This window comes from Rattus norvegicus, chromosome 13 (genome assembly GCF_036323735.1).
Source record: "Rattus norvegicus strain BN/NHsdMcwi chromosome 13, GRCr8, whole genome shotgun sequence".
NCBI lineage: Eukaryota > Metazoa > Chordata > Mammalia > Rodentia > Muridae > Rattus > Rattus norvegicus.
The window spans coordinates 18,770,599-18,791,244 of record NC_086031.1 but is presented as its reverse complement, the minus strand read 5'-3'; the positions used below and the strand labels follow the sequence as shown (position 1 = coordinate 18,791,244).

At 37.8% G+C, this 20,646-nt stretch overlaps 1 protein-coding gene across 6 annotated transcripts in view; it reads right to left on the bottom strand.

Moving 5' to 3' along the window:
- Cntnap5b (contactin associated protein family member 5B) overlaps nucleotides 1-20,646 on the bottom strand; it is a 903,457-nt gene that overhangs the window by 490,467 nt on the left and 392,344 nt on the right. For 5 of the 6 annotated variants that reach the window (XM_063272213.1, XM_063272212.1, XM_017598777.3 and 2 more), the window contains exon 7: nucleotides 15,024-15,167. In XM_063272213.1, coding sequence (XP_063128283.1) covers nucleotides 15,024-15,167 — 144 coding nt within the window. The remainder of the gene's footprint in view (nucleotides 1-15,023; nucleotides 15,168-20,646) is intronic. The other variant, NM_001047873.2, reaches the window with a different exon arrangement.

Sequence of the window (20,646 nt, the reverse complement as noted above, 5' to 3'; positions counted from 1 at the left end):
CGGCCTGGATCTCCCAGACCTCGTGGGAGAGAGACCTCACCGCCTGGTCAGGTGGGCACTCCTGAGGCTGCAGAGCGGAAGAGACCACCAACACTGCCCACATCCCTGGCCCAAGAGGAAACTGTATAAGGCCTCTGGGTTGCCGTGGAGGAGGGCCCAGGAGCAGGAGTACCGCTGCGCCTGAGACACTGCTGCAACCTGAAGGAAACAGACCAGATAAACAGTTCTCTGTACCCAAATCCCGTGGGAGGGAGAGCTAAACCTTCAGAGAGGCAGACACGCCTGGGAAACCAGAAGAGACTGCACTCTGCACAAACATCTCGGACGCCAGAGGAAAACACCAAACACCATCTGGAACCCTGGTGCACGGAAGCTCCCGGAAAAGGTGGCACAGATCTTCCTGCTTGCTGCCGCTGCAGACAGCTCGTGGGCAGCACCCCGCGAGCGAACTTGAGCCTCAGGACTACAGGTAAGACCAACTTTTCTGTTGCAAGTGACATGCCTGGTGAACTCAAGACACAGGCTCACAAGAACAGCTGAAGACCTGTAGAGAGGAAAAACTACACGCCCGAAAGCAGAACACTCTGTCCCTATAACTGGCTGAAAGAAAACAGGAAAACAGGTCTACAGCACTCCTGACACACAGGCTCATAGGACAGTCTAGCCACTGTCAGAAATAGCAAACAAAGTAACACTAGATATAATCTGATGGCGAGAGGAAAGCCCAGGAACCCAAGCAACAGAAACCAAGACTACATGGCATCATCAGAGCTCAATTCTCCCACCAAAACAAACATGGAATATCCAAACACACCAGAAAAGCAAGATCTAGTTTCAAAATCATATTTGATCATGATGCTGGAGGACTGCAAGAAAGACATGAAGAACTCCCTTAGAGAAACACAGGAAATAATTAATAAACAAGTAGAAGCCTACAGAGAGGAATCGCAAAAATCCCTGAAAGAATTCTAGGAAAACACAATCAAACAGTTGAAGGAATTAAAAATGGAAATAGAAGCAATCAAGAAAGAACACATGGAAACAACCCTGGATATAAAAAACAATGGAAGGGACAAGGAGCCACAGATACAAGCATCAACAACAGAATACAAGAGATAGAAGACAGAATCTCAGGAGCAGAAGATTCCATAGAAATCATTGACTCAACTGTCAAAGATAATGTAAAGCAGAAAAAGCTACTGGTCCAAAACATACAGGAAATCCAGCACTCAATGAGAAGATCAAACCTAAGGATAATAGGTATAGAAGAGAGTGAAGACTACAGGCTCAAAGGACCAGTAAATATCTTCAACAAAATCATAGAAGAAAACTTCCCTAACCTAAAAAAAGAGATACCCATAGGCATACAAGAAGCCTACAGAACTCCAAATAGATTGGACCAGAAAAGAAACACCTCCCGTCACATAATCGTCAAAACAAAAAAACGCACAAAATAAAGAAAGAATATTAAAAGCAGTAAATGAAAAAGGTCAAGTAACATATAAAGGCAGACCTATCAGATCACACCAGACTTTACACCAGAAACTATGAAGGCCAGAAGATCCTGGACTAATGTCATACAGACCCTAAGAGAACACAAATGCCAGCCCAGGTTACTGTATCCTGCAAAACTCTCAATTAACATAGATGGAGAAACCAAGATATTCCATGACAAAACCAAATTTACACAATATCTTTCTACGAATCCAGCACTACAGAAGGATAACAAAGGGTAAAGCCCAACATAAGGAGGCAAGCTATACCCTAGAAGAAGCAAGAAACTAATCGTCTTGGCAACAAAACAAAGAGAAGAAAAGCACACAAACATAACCTCACATCCAAATATGAATATAACAGGAAGCAATAATCACTATTCCTTAATATCTCTTAATATCAATGGCTTCAACTCCCCAATAAAAAGACATAGATTAACAAACTGGATACGCAACGAGGACTCTGCATTCTGCTGCCTGCAGGAAACACACCGCAGAGACAAAGACAGACACTACCTCAGAGTGAAAGGCTGGAAAACAACTTTCCAAGCAAATGGTCGGAAGAAGCAAGCTGGAGTAGCCATTCTAATATCAAATATAATCAATTTTCAACTAAAAGTCATCAAAAAAGATAAGGAAGGACACTTCATATTCATCAAAGGAAAAATCCACCAAGATGCACTCTCAATCCTACATATCTATGCCCCAAATACAAGGGCACCTACATATGTAAATGAAACCTTACTAAAGCTCAAAACACACATTGCACCTCACACAATAATAGTGGGAGATTTCAACACCCCACTTTCATCAATGGACAGATCATGGAAACAGGAATTAAATAGAGACGTAGACAGACTAAGAGAAGTCATGAGCCACATGTACTTAACGGATATTTATATAACACTCTATCCTAAAGCAAAAGGATATACCTTCTTCTCAGCTCCTCGTGGTACTTTCTCCAAAATTGACCATAAAATTGGCCAAAAAACCGGCCTCAACAGTTACAGAAAGATAGAAATAATCCCATGCGTGCTATCAGACCACCACGGCCTAAAGCTGGTCTTCAAAAACAATAAGGGAAAAATGCGCACATACACGTGGAAATTGAACAATGCTCTACTCAATGATAACCTGGTCAAGGAAGAAATAAAGAAAGAAATCAAAGACTTTTTAGAATTTAATGAAGATGAAGGTAAAACATACCCAAACATATGGGGCACAATGAAAGCTGTGCTAAGAGGAAGACTCATACAGCTGAGTGCCTGCAGAAAGAAACAGGGAAGAGCATATGTCAGCAGCTTGACAGCACACCTAAAAGCTCTAGAACAAAAGGAAGCAAATACACCCAGGAGGAGTAGAAGGCAGGAAATAATCAAACTCAGAGCTAAAATCAACCAAGTAGAAACAAAAAGGACCATAGAAAGAATCAACAGAACCAAAAGTTGGTTCTTTGAGAAAATCAACAAGATAGATAAACCCTTAGCCAGACTAACGAGAGGACACAGAGAGTTCGTCCAAATTAACAAAATCAGAAATGAAAAGGGAGACATAAGTACAGATTCAGAGGAAATTCAAAAAATCATCAGATCTTACTATAAAAGCCTATATTCAACAAAACTTGAAAATCTACAGGAAATGGACAATTTCCTAGACAGATACTAGGTACCGAAGTTAAATCAGGAGCAGATAAACCAGTTAAACAACCCCATAACTCCTAAGGAAATAGAAGCAGTCAATAAAGTCTCCCAACCAAAAAGAGCCCAGGTCCAGACGGGTTTAGTGCAGAATTCTATCAAACCTTCATAGAAGACTTCATACCACTATTATCCAAATTATTCCACAAAATTGAAACAGATGGATCACTCCCGAATTCCTTCTATGAAGCCACAATTACTCTTATACCTAAACCACACAAAGACCCAACAAAGAAAGAGAACTTCAGACCAATTTCCCTTATGAATATCGACGCAAAAATACTCAATAAAATTCTGGCAAACCGAATCCAAGAGCACATCAAAACAATCATCCACCATGATCAAGTAGGCTTCATCCCTGGCATGCAGGGATGGTGTAATATACGGAAAACCATCAACGTGATCCATTATATAAACAAACTGAAAGAACAAAAACACATGATCATTTCATTAGATGCTGAGAAAGCATTTGAGAAAATTCAACACCCCTTCATGATAAAAGTCCTGGAAAGAATAGGAATTCAAGGCCTATACCTAAACATAGTAAAAGCCATATACGGCAAACCAGTTGCTAATATTAAACTAAATGGAGAGAAACTTGAAGCAATCCCACTAAAATCAGGGACTAGACAAGGCTGCCCACTCTCTCCCTACTTATTCAATATAATTCTTAATTTCTAGCCAGAGCAATCAGACAAAAAGGAGGTCAAAGGGATACAGATCGGAAAAGAAGTCAAAATATCACTATTTGCAGATGATATGATAGTTTAGTTAAGTGATCCCAAAAGTTCCACCAGAGAACTACTAAAGCTAATAAACAACTTCAGCAAAGTGGCTGGGTATAAAATTAACTCAAATAAATCAGTACACAAAAGAGAAGCAAGCCGAGAAAGAAATTAGGGAAACGACACCCTTCATAATAGACCCAAATAATATAAAGTACCTCGGTGTGACTTTAACCAAGCAAGTAAAAGATCTGTACAATAAGAACTTCAAGACATTGAAGAAAGAAATTGAAGAAGACCTCAGAAGATGGAAAGATCTCCCATGCTCATGGATTGGCAGGATTAATATAGTAAAAATGGCCATTTTACCAAAAGCGATCTACAGATTCAATGCAATCCCCATCAAAATACCAATCCAATTCTTCAAAGAGTTAGACAGAACAATTTGCAATTTCATCTGGAATAAGAAAAAACCCAGGATAGCTAAAACTATCCTCAACAATAAAAGTACTTCAGGGGGAATCCCTATCCCTGAACTCAAGCAGTATTATAGACCAATAGTGATAAAAACTGCACGGTATTGGTACAGAGACAGACAGATAGACCAATGGAATAGAATTGAAGACCCAGAAATTAACCCACATACCTATGGGCACTTGGTTTTTGACAAAGGAGCCAAAACCATCCAATGGAAAAAAGATAGCATTTTCAGCAAATGGTGCTGGTTCAACTGGAGGTCAACATGTAGAAGAATGCAGATCGATCCATGCTTATCACCCTGTACAAAACTTAAGTCCAAGTGGATCAAGGACTTCGACATCAAACCAGACACACTCAAACTAATAGAAGAAAAACTAGGGAAGCATCTGGAACACATGGGCACTGGAAAAAGTTTCCTGAACAAAACACCAATGGTTTATGCTCTAAGATCAAGAATCGACAAATGGGCTCTCATAAAACTGCAAATCTTCTGTAAGGCAAAGGACACTGTGGTTAGGACAAAACAGCAACCAACAGATTGGGAAAAGATCTTTACCAATCCTACAACAGATAGAAAGAAGCCTTATATCCAAAATATACAAAGAACTCAAGAAGTTAGACCACAGGGAGACAAATAACCCTATTAAAAAATGGGGTTCAGAGCTAAACAAAGAATTTACAGCTGAGGAATGCTGAATGGCTGAGAAACTCCTAAAGAAATGTTCAACATCTTTAGTCATAAGGGAAATGCAAATCAAAACAACCCTGAGATTTCACCTCACACCACTGAGAATGGCTAAGATCAAAAACTCAGGTGACAGCAGATGCTGGCGAGGATTCGGAGAAAGAGGAACACTCCTCCATTGTTGGTGGGGTTGCAGACTTGTACAACCATTCTGGAAATCAGTCTGGAGGTTCCACAGAAAATTGGATATTGAACTACCTGAGGATCCAGCTGTACCTCTCTTGGTCATATACCCACAAGATGCCCCAACCTATAAAAAAGGCACGTGCACCACTATGTTCCTTGCAGCCTTATTTATAATAGCCAGAAGCTGGAAAGAACCCAGATGCCCTACAACAGAGGAATGGATACAGAAAATGTGGTACATCTACACAATGGAATATTACTCAGCTATCAAAAACAATGACTTTATGAAATTCATAAGCAAGTGGTTGGAACTGGAAAATATCATCCTGAGTGAGCTATCACAATCACAGAAAGACATACATGGTATGCACTCATTGATAAGTGGTATTAGCCCAGATGCTTGAATTACCCTAGATGCCTAGAACAAGTGAAAGTCAAGACAGATGATCAAAATGTGAATGCTTCACTCCTTCTTTAAAAGGGGAACAAGAATAACCTTGGCAGGGAAGAGAGAGGCAAAGATTAAAACAGAGACTGAAGGAACACCCATTCAGAGCCTGCCCCACATGTGGCCCATACATAAACAGCCACCCAATTAGACAAGATGGATGAAGCAAAGAAGTGCAGACCGACAGGAGCCGGATGTAGATCGCTCCTGAGAGACACAGCCAGAATACAGCAAATACAGAGGCGAATGTCAGCAGCAAACCACTGAACTGAGAATAGGACCCCTGTTGAAGGAATCAGAGAAAGAACTGGAAGAGCTTGAAGGGGCTCGAGACCCCATATGTACAACAATGCCAAGCAACCAGAGCTTCCAGGGACTAAGCCACTACCTAAAGACTATACATGGACTGACCCTGGACTCTGACCCCATAGGTAGCAATGAATATCCTAGTAAGAGCACCAGTGGAAGGGGAAGCCCTGGGTCCTGCTAAGACTGAACCCCCAGTGAACTAGACTGTTGTGGTAGGGCGGCAATGGGGGGAGGGTTGGGAGGGGAACACCAGTAGGGATTGGGAGGGGGGAGGGTATGTTAGCCCGAAATCGGGAAAGGGAATAACACTCGAAATGTATATAAGAAATACTCAAGTTAATAAAAAGAAAAAAAAAGAAAAAAAAGAGAAAAAATGATAAAAAGAAATACTCAAGTTAATAAAAAAAAAAAAAAAGAAAGTGAACAACTTAGAAAACAGTTTTCCCAGGGTCTGAGGAGCACATATCAGAAAGGTAGGTGACAGGAATGTTAGACTGATTAAAATGCAGAGCAAGACTGTTATTGTCAAGGGGAAGTATCGTTTGTCACAGAACACACCCACAGAGATGAAACACAATTCAGTTAACTAGCTGAAGAGATTATAGGCTTCAATAGATAGAAGGGAGGTGGTTCTGAGCAATTTTGTTGAATGTTTGAGTCATTAGAGTTAAGACAATGAACATTGTCCCTAGTATCTGTGAGCAGGTGTGTGTGTCTGTGTGTGTGTGTCTGTGTGTGTGTCTGTGTGTATCTGTGCGTCCATGTCTGTGTATACACATGCACATGTAAGTTCCTGCAAGCTCCCACACAATTACACACTTATTTTTAGTGACAGTTTTTCTTAGCTGCAGTCTGACCAGAAATGAATAACTACATATCAATAAGTTTCATTCCAACACACGCACAGACAAATAATGACAAATTTCACAAGTACTCAATACTTCCTAATTTATATGTTTAGTTTATTCAAATCCACTAGAAAATGTTCTCTATGTTTCTATTCCAAAGAATCTTGTTTTAAAGAATCATTCAGTCATGTAATGATTGGAATGATAATTAAATATTTTCAAGTGAAAGAGATAGATAAGATAGTAATAATTTGGCTTTTTCAAGTCACTTGGTAATTTATACAGTTCAGAGACAAACTACAATTCAGCTGCAGTCAAAGGCATGTAAGCTATAGAGGACTCATTCTTGCCCTGCAATTCCATTTCATAAGAGACATGAAAGCACTCTGGAAGAAAAATAATATGTTCATGTATTCATATTATAAAAGAAAATGCTAAGATTCTTCTTTCTGCAGAGTAAAATTATATTCTTAGATGAAAACCTTCTCCCCAAGTGCATTAATACTAAATGGTTCTCAGTGCATCATAATGAGTACATTGATGGTTAAGCCTCAAGGACTGCAATTATTGAAAGGTTTCAGGCAATCTGCTACATAATGTGGTTAACTTAAGGATTGCCAAACACATGTTAACATTTTGATGCAGGATTCATCCACAAAGAGAATATAGAGATTGCTGACACGAAGAAACCCATATTGTCTTTCCTCACTCTATAACATTTCACTTTCAGGTTTTCTGCTAATTTAATGACTGAATTTAACATATCTCATCATTAAAGATGAAAAACCTCAACCCTCTAGCTGTCTCTTTGCCTCTTCTAGAAATCAGACCACACTACTCCCAGTGTAATCTGGCAATTAGGACAAGAACTGACTAGAATCACCTACGACACTTGACTGGCCTTGGTAGAAAAACTTCGTCTAGCTTCCTCCCTCATGCAGCTGCCCAGGGCCAAGAAAATGTTGAACTATAGTATCAGTGTCTTCCTGCCTTAATTTCAGGCATACAGGCTAAGTCACTAGGCTGGAATAGAGTACTTAACAAGAACCACACGGACACACCGCAAAATACACACACACACTATAATGACACACTCTCTCTTACTCAATCAGTCACTCATTCTCACTGCTGAGAAATGCTACATGGGTCTGATCCCCTTTTCTGGTGATTGAAAGGCCCTTTCCTTCATATCCTCATCTACACTAAGTAATGCCTGCCTCAGGATTGTAGAAAAACAAAACAAAACAAAATGCTTTCCTTTCAACGTGGTCTCCTTCCTACATATGCTATGAGGCTTTATCCCTAATATTCTATTTTATCCCTAATATTCTCCTGATCATGGTTGTCTAGAAACTGAGACCCCTTTACTAAGTAATGCTTACTCTGGATGAATAATTTTTTGTTAGGTTTTTCTAGTCTCTGTTTTCTTTTTCTTTTTTTCTTTCTTTCTTTCTTTTTTTCTTTCTTTCTTTGTTACCTACTACCAAAGGATATTTCCTAAAATTGTGTGTATAGAACTTCACTTTGTGAATATAGCCTTAGAGAGTACAGATATTTCTACATAGGGTGTAGCTAGACTTCTTCTGTCTCGTATCTAGTACAAGCAGATGGCAGAGTGAAAGAACAGCTGAGCCATCACATCTTGATTCACTTCCATGATCCCGAGCGACTGTACTGGAATGGCATGATGCTTTTGAAACATTAAAGCCTGTCCCAGTGACATGTTTCATCCAAGAAGGCCATATGTTCTAATCCTTTCCAAAGAGTTCTCCAAAGAGGTGAAGAATTCAAATTGTCTGCCTAGAGGAGACCTAATTTCATTCAAATCACCAGAGTGTGACTTCGAATGACTTTATAAAGGGTGACTTTATAAGAAGTCAGCAATATAGCTGGAAAGCCAATTCAGATAGGATGGGTAATGTAAGTTTTCATAAGTGAGAACTTTTTTAGGAATCTTGAGTGTGATCTAATGATGGGCAAGTGTTATTAGCCAACATCCCAGAACGAGTCATGGATCCTACAAATTAAGAGGAATTCTGGAAGATGGTACAAATCTTTTAAAAGTCTGATAATCTTTGTCCAAATATGAATTTCCTCAAATATACCTAACATATATCTAGAATTAGATAGAAAATCTTAGGTGATATAACATGGAACCCCTAAACACAAAATCTCATCTGTAGGTTCTATCTATCAAGCAAAAGAGCCCAGGGGTTATTTAAATACTGTAGTTTACTCAGACATTGAGTAATCAGATTCTGAAGAGAATTAAGGTTTGTCTATCATTTACAGGATCATTTAGTCAGCCATTGGCTGGCAAGGGAGATGGCATAGCACACAGAACATTTTAAGATAAGTGTCTATTAAACTAAATAGTATAGAATAGCTGTTTAGCCATTTCTACTCAGCCTGGTTGCACCAAAATGTTCCAAGGTCTTGTTATCCTTTTTTCAGGGATGAACAATCAGTGAACATGTCTAGGTTTGAAACCAGAAAAATATTAATCCCAGGAATCAAAGAATTTAATCCTTTATGGATATCACCATAACTTTCTTTGTTTTATCAGTAAAGACTTAGGCATATAGCTGATTCAGGAGAAATGAAGGAACTGTCTTTTCACTGCAGAGACAGTTTCAATATGGCTGTTTAGAAAGTTAGGAGTCACTTTACGTTTAGTTGATAATGTGGACAGCCTGGAGCCTCCACTGAAGTTCACTGAAGAGGGCCTTTTATACATTTCCTAATCAGATTGCTATAAGCTATAAGCAAAACCCAAGATGGTGTTGGGTTCTGATTTGTCTGAAGGCAAGAAACAGCATTTGACCTCCCAGTTTTGACTAAGGCTAGGGAAATTGGAATTTGTATCCCTACAATAGGGTTCTTGAGACTATTCTTCCCTGTACCCCATTTATACCTAGTCAAATAGGATTAATATAACACAATGCAACATCAGTCTTCATTAAAAATTATTTGTTATAAAGGTTCTAATTGAATGCAAAAGAGAGTAAATAGACTATACACTTTGATGAAGGAAATGTGAGAATCATCTGACGAATACTAAAGCAGCTATTATAATGAAAACCTTCTTGAAATCAAATATAAGTGGTAATTAAGAAAACAGAAAGTAGTAATAACAAATTCATAATCTTATTAAGGAAATGAAGGATATAAAAAAATCAAATGAAACTCTACCAACCCAAACTATACGAGGTTGAGCCTCCAAAAGCTGCATTAAAAGGTGGGCATGACTGTTTGCCTATAACCACAGCACTGCCTTTTCCAGATCTAAGTTCAGTGAAAGACCTTCTCTGGGGAAACAAAACTGAACATGAGAGTAGATAGCATACTTCTTTGGCCTCAGTGGATAAACAATGGTAGATTCTCCTGCATAGATATAGCACAGCACACAAACACATGCATGTGTGTGCATCTGCACACTCACATACACACACACACACTTACAGAGAGAGAGAGAGAGAGAGAGAGAGAGAGAGAGAGAGAGAGAGATTAAACTTTATAGATCGATGGATGTAAAAGCAATGAAAAGAATAGAACAAGGCATTGGTGAATATATACCACCCACTGAAAATAATAGAATTGAAAATATAAGAATTGAAAGTTTGACCAAAAAGTAGCTTGACAAGCTATATTAAAATGATGGTGTTGTTCAGAAAGAAGTTATGAAAGACACGAGCTATAAAATAATCACAGAGATGCTGCAGAAATGACCTAGGACTTAAGTGTGTAAAGAACCCAAGCATAGTTCCTAGCACTCACATTAATTGTGACAGATCTTACAGTTCCTAGTAACTCTGGCTCTCTGTCTTTTAGTCTCTGTGATTACCTACACACTTGTGCCCTCCTCACCCACAGTATACACATAAATAAAAGATATATGTGCAAATACATATGAATATATGTTTACATACACATATGCTCAAACATAAAATGACAGTAAGCTTCCCAAATTAAGGACTCAAAACTATGTAAATATATTAAACATACATTAAAGGAACTTAAAAAGACCAAAATAGGAAGTGTCAAAACAGCACTATGTCATAACATTCAACATTCTCACATCAAGGACAAACTTGACATTTCATAACCCCACATTAAAAATCAACCTGGTATAGTACATTTGCCACTGAAAGCAGTGTGAAGAGAGTCATTTACATATGCTGAGTAAAAAAGCTGATGGCTCATACTTTATACCAAGTAACTCAATGATAATATTCCCAGTTGAAAAAAGATAAGAGAATGTGGCATATTCACATATGCTCCAAAAAGCACAGATAAAAGTAAGTATCAAAATATATGGTTTCTAAGAGAATAGCAGTTCAGTTTACATATTTCAAATATATTAAACTATATTAGAATGGTTTTGTGTAGTTTTAAACAAAAGAGTGTATTTTGATGTCAAAAACTGTTGCACCAAAGCAAATTTAAATACATATATTTATGTATATTTATACTCATATATTTATTTGTATATTTATGTATTTAAATGTACAAACACACACATACACACACACAGACACACACAGACACAGACACACACACACACACACAGATCAGTGAGGCAAATGTGCTCAGTGACCAGTGCTGCTAAATGGTTAATAGCACTGAAGAACAAGTACAGCATTCATGGTCATTGCATCCATGATACAGCCCATCATATTCTCTTTCAGCACTGGGTTTTGCTATGTTACTGCAATAGACAGAAAGTTGAATTCTCACACTTAAAACATGGAAAAGCAAACCAACATAAGAAAATGGATTGAACTAGAAAATATCACCCTGAGTAAAGTAACCCAATCACAAAACAATACATGGTTTGCCCTCACTGATAAGTGGATATTAGCCCCAAAGTTTGAATTATCCAAGATACAATCCACAGACCACATGAAGCTCAAGAAGAAGGATGACTAAAGTATGGATGCTTCAGTCCTTCTTAAAAGTGGGAATAAAAATATTCACAAGAAAACATATGGAGACAAAGTTTGAAGCAGAGACAGAAGGAATGATCATTCAGAGTCTGCCCAACCTGGGTATCCATCCCATATACATACAGCCACAAAACCAAGACAATATTGCTGATGCCAAGAACTGTATGCGGACAGGAGCCTGATATAGCTGTCTTCTGAGAGGCTCTGCCAGAGTGTGACAAATACAGAGGCAAATACTCAAAACAAACTATTGAACTGGGAATGGGGTCTCCATGGAAGGAGTTAGAGAATGGATTGAAGGATCTGAAGTGGTTTGCAACCTCATAAGAACAACAATACCAACCAACCCAAGCTCCCAGGGACTACACCACCATTCAAAACATATATTATACATGGACAGGCCAATGGCTCCAGCTGCGTATGTAGCAGAAGATGACCTTGTTGGGCAATAATGCGAGGAGAAGCTGTTGGTCCTGCCAAGGCTGGACTCCTCAGTGTTGGTGATTGTCAGGGCATGGAGGCAGGAAGGGGTGGGTGAATTTTTTGGGGAATATCCTCATAGACGAAGGGGGAAGGGAAATGGGATAGGGGGCTTGTGGATGGGAAATGGGGAAGGGAAATAAATTTTTCATTTGAAATGAAAAATAAAACAAAACAAAACCAAAGAACAACAACAAAAACCTATGGGCAGTGCTGTTGTATGTTAGGTGTCATTTTTCCTGTAGTCTATCCTTCCTTGATCCTAATATTACCTTCCTTTTGCTTTCTTTTCAAATATTGAATTATACAATAAATAAATAATCAAACAAACAAATAAAACCTAAGTTTCTCTTAAATGTTCCAATATTCTTGGGAAAATTAAAGCAAAACTAATTGATAAGCTTCTAAGTAGAAAGAAAGAGGATAAAGACACAATAAAGATAAAAGGGTGAATGAATTTATAAAGAATTAATTTTTGTATATTTTAGACACGTGGATAAAAGATCAAAGATATTACGCTAAGAGTATAGGAATTTATATGTACCTGAGAAAACAGAGGCAAAGGTTTGAAAGATACTCTGACATACTAAAGTAAAATTCTAACCTTAATCAATGCACATATCATTTTATAATGTAAAGGGAAAAATTAAAGCAACAGAACAAACAGAAGGCAAGAATTATAAATAGATACATAAGTTCTTACATACCAATAATTGAATTAAGTGTAAATGTCACAAGCATACCAAATGAAGATTGAAATAATGATTAAAATTTATAACCCAACTATTTATTGCCAAAAATGATACAAACAACTTAAAAGGAAACCAATGGGAAATAATATGTAGAATGCAATGAATGTAAAGAGCGTGTCTGGCAGTGGTGGCATTAGTGTAAGCACTTGGGAAACAGTGAAAGGAGATCTCTCGGTTCAAGACCACCTTGTTCAACAAAGCAACTTTCAGGATAGTCAAAGTCCTACAGATAAACCCTTTCTCAAAACAAACAAATAAACAAACAAACAAAAAATAAAGCAAAACCAGAACTCATATGTCGATATTACAGTCAGGTAAATTAGACTTTAAAGCTAGGTTATCACCAGAGAAAGAGGATGCTATTAAATGACAAACAGTCCCCTCTACCATGAATGAATAGTACTAAGCAGAACTCAAACTTGTGGTCACAACAAATAACCAGAAAACTAGAAGAAATATACAAATCCTTAATTATGTCTGGAAACATCATTATTGAGTCCTCCATCCATATTTCTTATATACCTAGAACAGTTGATGTCTGATTGCGTCTTCTACATAAGTTAGGGAATCCTCATCCATCAATCCCTACAATACAGTTGCCTAAGCAAACCCAGCCCAGTGGCAACACTAATTGACATGGCATTGTAGATAGGGGAAACCTCTCTAGATGAGTCACAGAAAACTAAAGGCTTCTGAGAGTCTTCTCCAGGGACAAGCCTCTTCATAGGTTGTCCAATCTCAAGCAGTCAGCTAAAAAAGGAATGCATATGAGTAACAAAAAATAGACTCAGTACCTTGTGTGTGTGTGTGTGTGTGTGTGTGTGTGTGTGTGTGTGTTTGCATGCGCATGTGTGCATGTGTGTTTGTTTTATAATAATGAAAAAGAGGTCATAAATTTGAAAGGGAATAGAAGGAGATGTAGGAGTATTTGATGGGAGGAGATGAAATTAGAAAAAGAGGTTAGATTCCTAGTAAAACTCAAGATGTGTTAGGTAAAATAGATGTTAGTGAGTTAGAGAGAACTTTAATCCACTGTGATTATAAGTGATCCACAAAAATCTCCTAAGACACTAACAGTGCAGTAACATTTTAAATGCCCGAACTACAGAAATCAACAAGACTGGTGCTTTTATTGCACTTCACATTTCTAAAGAAATTTAAATTTGTCTGCATGGATTTTAAATCTTCCTCACATCCAAAACTGCAGCATTCTCTGAATATCTGTACTTGACTTTACCAATGAAATTATTAGCAATTCTTCCTTCTTAGCTGATTCTATTTCAGTATAAAGTCGGCTAGTAGGACAATGAGAATTTTTTTATTTCATCTTTAAGTTTTGAGGCAGAGCCTTATGTAGCAAAGGCTTGTGTCAGAGTTGCTAGGTTATGGAGCATGACTTAAAATTCTGATCTGCTTCATTTCACATCTCACTTGCTAGGAATAGAGGTGTGCAGCAGCGTGTGAATTGTGGTGTGAGTGTGACTATTCCTCACCAGCTCATATGTGGGAAATGTTAGTATCCAGGAGTCTGTTTCAGACTATTGTGAAACCTTAAGGAGGTGGAGTTTGCGAAGGTTGGTCACTGGCAGACAACCTGGACCTTTTATAGCCTGGCCACAAGTCCTGTTCCCTACCCTTACTAAGTGCTGACGGGATAGTACCAATGAGCGTTCTTTTTCTACTTTCTCGTCTCCTCTTCCATGATGGAATATAGTCTATGAGGCCGAATAAATCTCTCCTCCTTTAAATTGCCTATCAGACCAGTTAGAAATTTAACTGACCTGTTTTCATCTGGTGATTGGGATGAAACTAAGATTTTCACACCTGCTTGGCAAGCACTCTTCAAAATGAACTACATATTTGGCTGATGAAAATTTTAAATGCGTAAGATAGTCCTAGAATGAAGAGGTCCAGGTAGGAAACAAGACTTACCCAAGGTCTACAAACCACCATGCAACACAGACCAAGACTTACCACTGAGTAGATCTGATGCTTTCGTCTTTTAGCCAAGTCAATTATGTTCACTCCATTGTAGTAAAGGTTTTCAATACAGCCATGGAAGCTTTTCTTTAAAAAGGTCCCAGGTTTGCTTGGTATTGGAATTCCTCCAAAACTGAGCTTTATGAGGGAAGAAATAATAATTGACTCTTAATTCCAAGCTCTGCGCATGGAGGAATGTAAGTGAAGCAGGCATGCTTCTGTAGATTTAGTTTATATGTGAGCACAGCCACTCCAGTGACTGTAGATGGCACTTGGTTATTAATTTAGAGAGATACTGATTAACCTGTATAAAAGTATCTATAATTGTTTGCCTCTTAAGGACTCACTTTACCTAACCATTTTCATTTCTTTCGTAAGACTCTTTAATGCTAAATAAAACAATAATTTACAGATAAAAGAATGAGAAAAATACACATTCAAAATCCTTATGTATATCTGTCGCAATGTAAAAGAGATGATACCAGCAAGAAAGATGTAAGAAAGAATGCAGATACTTGATCGCCCAGAGGGAAACCTACTTCTAAAATCCATAGTACCAAAGAGCTTATATGCCCAGGCCTGTTCCCCAATTGTTATATAAAGACAAAAGACTGTAATAATACGAAATAACCTATGGACTTGAGAAGTAGTTAAGAAGCAACATAATGAAACTGTTAGAATAATTAATATTAACAATGCAATTTTTATTATAAAGTACAAGAATTATAACTTGTTCTAATGTATGACTTCAATTAAGAGAAAGTTGTGCACACAGGGGCCAGAAGACACTCAAAGTTTAAAGTGCTACAGGGAAGATTACAGGATGATTGTTTTTTTTTCCCTCTGTGTATATTTTCAGTTAAGTAATGAAAATAATTTTTGTGAACTGTTGGGAATACTGCTCCTGCTGTAGAAGACTAGAGGATAGTAGCTATCCTCTCATTTGTCTCACCCACATTTACCAGTGACAAGGTTTTCTTCATTGCTCGGAAAAGATGTAGTATCTCGGACTGTCTTCTACCTTGTATCTTTACCTTTTTCCTCTTCCTCTTCCTCCTCTCTGATCTCTCTCTCTCTCTCTCTCTCTCTCTCTCTCTCTCTCTCTCTCTCTCTCTCTGTCTCTCTCTGTCTTTCTTTCTTCTCTCTCTCCCCCCTTGCCACTCTTTCCTCTGTCTGCTTTGTCCTCAGTCTCCTTTTTCTCTCTTTCCTCTTTCCTCTGTCTCATCTTTGTCTTCCCCATATGTCTTTCTCCCTCTCTTCTCTTGCATGGACAATTTTAGAGGAGGGCATGATATCTTAACAATATCATATCTCCATCACTCAAATAATTAGTCAAGCATGAACAACTGGGAACAGCATTTTTTCTTATAAGTTACAAAGAATTTTCAATGTTTTTTTACTATGACTATATCCTGTGTGTTACTTTTCCTTCTGCTTTACTAAGTAGAATTATGATGTTCTCATGTATTTTTAAAATTGAATGGCTTATTTTTTTCAACCAGATATTTCTGTATGTTTTTAGGTAATTTGAAGTATACAGTAAGGAGATACTCAGAAAACACTTTACTTTTCAAATTATTTTTTGCAATTTTATTCTATTATTTTTCCTGGTCAAATTTTTCTAAGACCTGAGCAAAACATTTTAAGTAATTTTAGACACAAATAATAAAGAACTTTCTAGAAATAAAGTATGCAACCAACCAAGTCTTTTTATTTTTCAGTTAAGCAAAGCAGTGATTCTTACTTTCTCATTAAGAAAATATTTTTCCACTCATTCTGTGTACTGCTATTTTTTTATTTTCTTCTTTATTAACATATGGTGAACAAAAATGAAATGTAACTTTATTCTTCATTTTTCGAAAAATGATTATAGCATGTAAAAACAATTGTGTTTATTTTATCACTAAGTTGAATCACAGCAGATTCACTGAGAACTTATTGAACTACTCTGTAATACTCTGTAATTTATTTGATTAAAATGGAAATATACACATTTTAAGCAGCAAATCAATTTGAGTTTTAATTTCTTTTTTTCAGTTAAGGATTTGTCTGATATCAACTAAGGAATTTTGATTTCATTTACAGTTTGTAAATCTGGGAAAGATTTAAATATACCCATTTCAAAGGTTTATAACTTATTTACACAGGCATTTTTGACTCTATACATTACCCTAGTACTTTCAATGTTAGCATTATATATTTTTAAAAGTGTTTTCAGTTTATGACTTTTAAAAGAAAAAATTGGCAATATAAGCTATTATAAGATATTTCTATTTTTATGATGTTGAACAGCTAGTGGTAAATGTTAGGCACCTTTAATTTTCAAAAGAAACATGTTAGTCCTCTGCTTCACAAATAGAAAATATTGCCTATAGAATAATTCTTGAAAAGACTAAGCAGAAGAAAACAGCACTGTTCTCTCGGAGACAAGATTTTGACAAAAAGATTTGAGCCAGAAATATTGTAGAAGGAAAATATGCAGAATACTGCATACGAATGCTGAATATAGAAAGACTGTAATCTTTGTTGCATGGATAGTAGTAATGAAGGAAGTGGTATGGAAGCGTCCTCTCTGATCCTCCCTTGGGCAACTAAGGAGGAGGAAAGCACTTTTAATATTTAACAGTCACCTAAACAGAACGAAGAGTCACTAATGAGCAAATATACGGACATTCGTGTAAGACAATTTCTAGACTGGTTTAATTAAGGTAGTACTTAATGGGTGGGTTCGTGAACTAAATAAAAATGGAGAAAGCAAATTCTACATAGAACTAGACACTCTCTAATTCTCGATTGTAGATGCAATATGAGTACCTGCCTCAGGTTCTGCTGCCATGCATTCATTTACTGACATGACGGACTTTGTCTTCTAACTGGGAGTCAAGACAAAATTTTTTCCTCCTTAAGTCACTTCTGTCTAAGTATTCTGCCTCACCAACCTATAAAGTAACTAAGAAAGCATGTGTGTCCTGTCTCTCATATCTGTTCTGCTTTAAGATTGTTAGGAATTGGTAGAAATTCAAAATGGCTCCAGAGCAAAGCAGCTGGATGGGTGGGACACAATGTGGAATGTTTGAGAACTATACCCATTTGACTTAGTCACTCTTGTAAGTCTGCCAACACCATGAGAACAGGAATTGCGGTTTAATGTACAGAGCCTCTGTTGTCTGTCATACTGTTGGCTGTCATACCGGACAGGTACTCGGGTTCAGGTGAAGGGGAAAAAGAGAACTCCGCCAGAGAAGGGGAACTGTTTCCACAACCTCCTCTGCTTTTTCTGCTTTGCCTCTGTTTCCTCTGTTGCCTCTTAGGTTGCTCCAGGACATCAGGCTGGGTTGAGCCTATTGGAGACTGATTCGCTGGTGAGGAATACAGGAGAGATACTGGCAGTGATTTCAGGAGACCAGATCTCTTGACAGAAGCTCTCAGACAATGCAGTAATTCCTGCACACCTTTGGTCCTTCAGAATAGGATACTTATATAGAGTTTTGGAGTGGGTCAGGGTCTGACAGCAGGTACTTCCTATTGGTTTGGCCTGAGAGCTTGGGAGTATCTCATCTACATATTTGGGGGCCTAGTCTTGCTTCTATGTGACTGATCTGTTTTGAGCCTATGTGACCTGTGGTCATATCCATAACTGGGGAGGAGCACCTTGGTGCTAGCACTTGACTGATTTGTTTCAAACCTCTCTACAGATGGCTGTGACGTGCTGTAGCTATGTGAGAGGAGACTGATTTCCTGGGAGATTAGGAAGCTCCTGCCATCCTTTAGGCACTCCCAGGACTACGACCTATCTGGAAGGAGAATCAGGATACCTTTCACAGCCCAACACCCTACAAGCCTCTCAGGGAATGCACAAGTTATAGGTAACTGCGTTGGAAGAGTTCTTGAGCTTCATCTCACATACTGTACCACATACAAAATCGAAAGAAGTTAGCACATTATTTTCATGGACCCAAAGCAGCTGAATGTACTGGGTTACATTTCAGGTAGAATAAGTAAATGACATGGCTATGGTGATGACGCAAGACATCATGACAACCCCCAAGCTGGTTATGAGTACACAGTAAAGAAATAAAGAACTCTTTAATGTAGATAGCTTTAGGAAAACATCAACTAATTGATAGGAGGTGTATTCATTAGTTTTAGTTTTTACCTTGACACATGCTAGCATTATTTGAGGAAGTGTTACCAAAGGGACAGCCCAAAACAAATTGGCCTATGGCTATGTTTATGAGGAAATGTCTTGATTGCTTATTGTTGTGGCGCATCCCACTGTTTGCAGTTCCATACCTAAACAGGTGGTTTTGGCTGTATAAAAAGCTAGCAGAACATAGGCCAGAGAGAGTCAGGTTTCTCTTCAAGTACGAGATTGAGTTCCTAAGCTAACTCCCCTCATTGATGGATTTTGACCTGGAAATAAACCCTTCCCAACCCAAGTTGCTTCATTAGTGTTTTATTACAACAGCAGAATGAATGTAGGACAGTCATTACAATTACATCCCCCCACAGTACTGGCTTTTCATTGTACTTTCTAGCCTACTCCTATGTTCAACGGGGAGCAGACTGAATCTACCAAGAAAAGAAAATCAAAATTGTATTGAAGTGCTTTTGACCATTAATATTCATTTCCTGTTTGATTTTAACATTTTTGTTATTAGCAGAGAAAGTTTAAACTTGTTTACTTATGTAAATAAATAAATAAATTAATTAAATAAATAATTCTCATGAGGATAGAGGGGAAGAATGTCCTTCACAATAGATTTTTCCAGTAGATAATTTGACATTACCAGAATACTAATTATCCTATGGTGTTTTCTATAAAATTTAGAGAGTTTATCATTAAAAGATTTTAAACTAAATTTGCATCAAAGTCTTATCTTACTAATCTTGTATGTATATGTGTTCATGTGTGTGCACAAGTCTGTACATATGGACATGTACATGCATGTTCATGCAAGTATAGGTCAAATTTCAACACTGGGTATCTTCCTAAACCAACTTCCACCTTACTTTGGAGGCAGAATCTCTCAATGGTCCCAATGCTTACTAATTGGTGAGACTGAGTAGCCAAAGAGCCCCCATGATCTTTCCATTTCCATCTTCCCAGTGTTGCCCAGCTGACTTTTTACATGGGGTTGGGGAATGAAATTCATGTCTTTGTTTGTGTAGCATACACTACATTGACTGAGGCATATCTCTAGCACCTCAATTTTGAGTGTGTGATTCAATCATAGATATAAACAGTACTTGATGACTTGGATCAAAATATGATAAGCATTTGCTCCTTACTCTGCTATGTTTTTGTCTTTTTGGACAATTTTGTCACCTTTTCACTTTCTTGTCCTAAAGAACTATATAATTTGCCTTTCTGTGATCTTGGGGTCAGATGAAATCAGAGAGACTGCATATTCCAATCACAGCTTGCTTTGGCCAGTATCCTCTCTCTCGGAGTGTGATCAGAATTTTGGTGTCATAAACACTTGCAGTGGTTAATGCATGCAGCTCCAAAACCTGCCCTTCTTTCCTCTTGACCTTATTAACCTACTTTTTGACTCATAACTGCCTTCTTTTTTCCTGATTTTTTTTCTTTTTTTTTTCTTTTTTTTTCCTGATT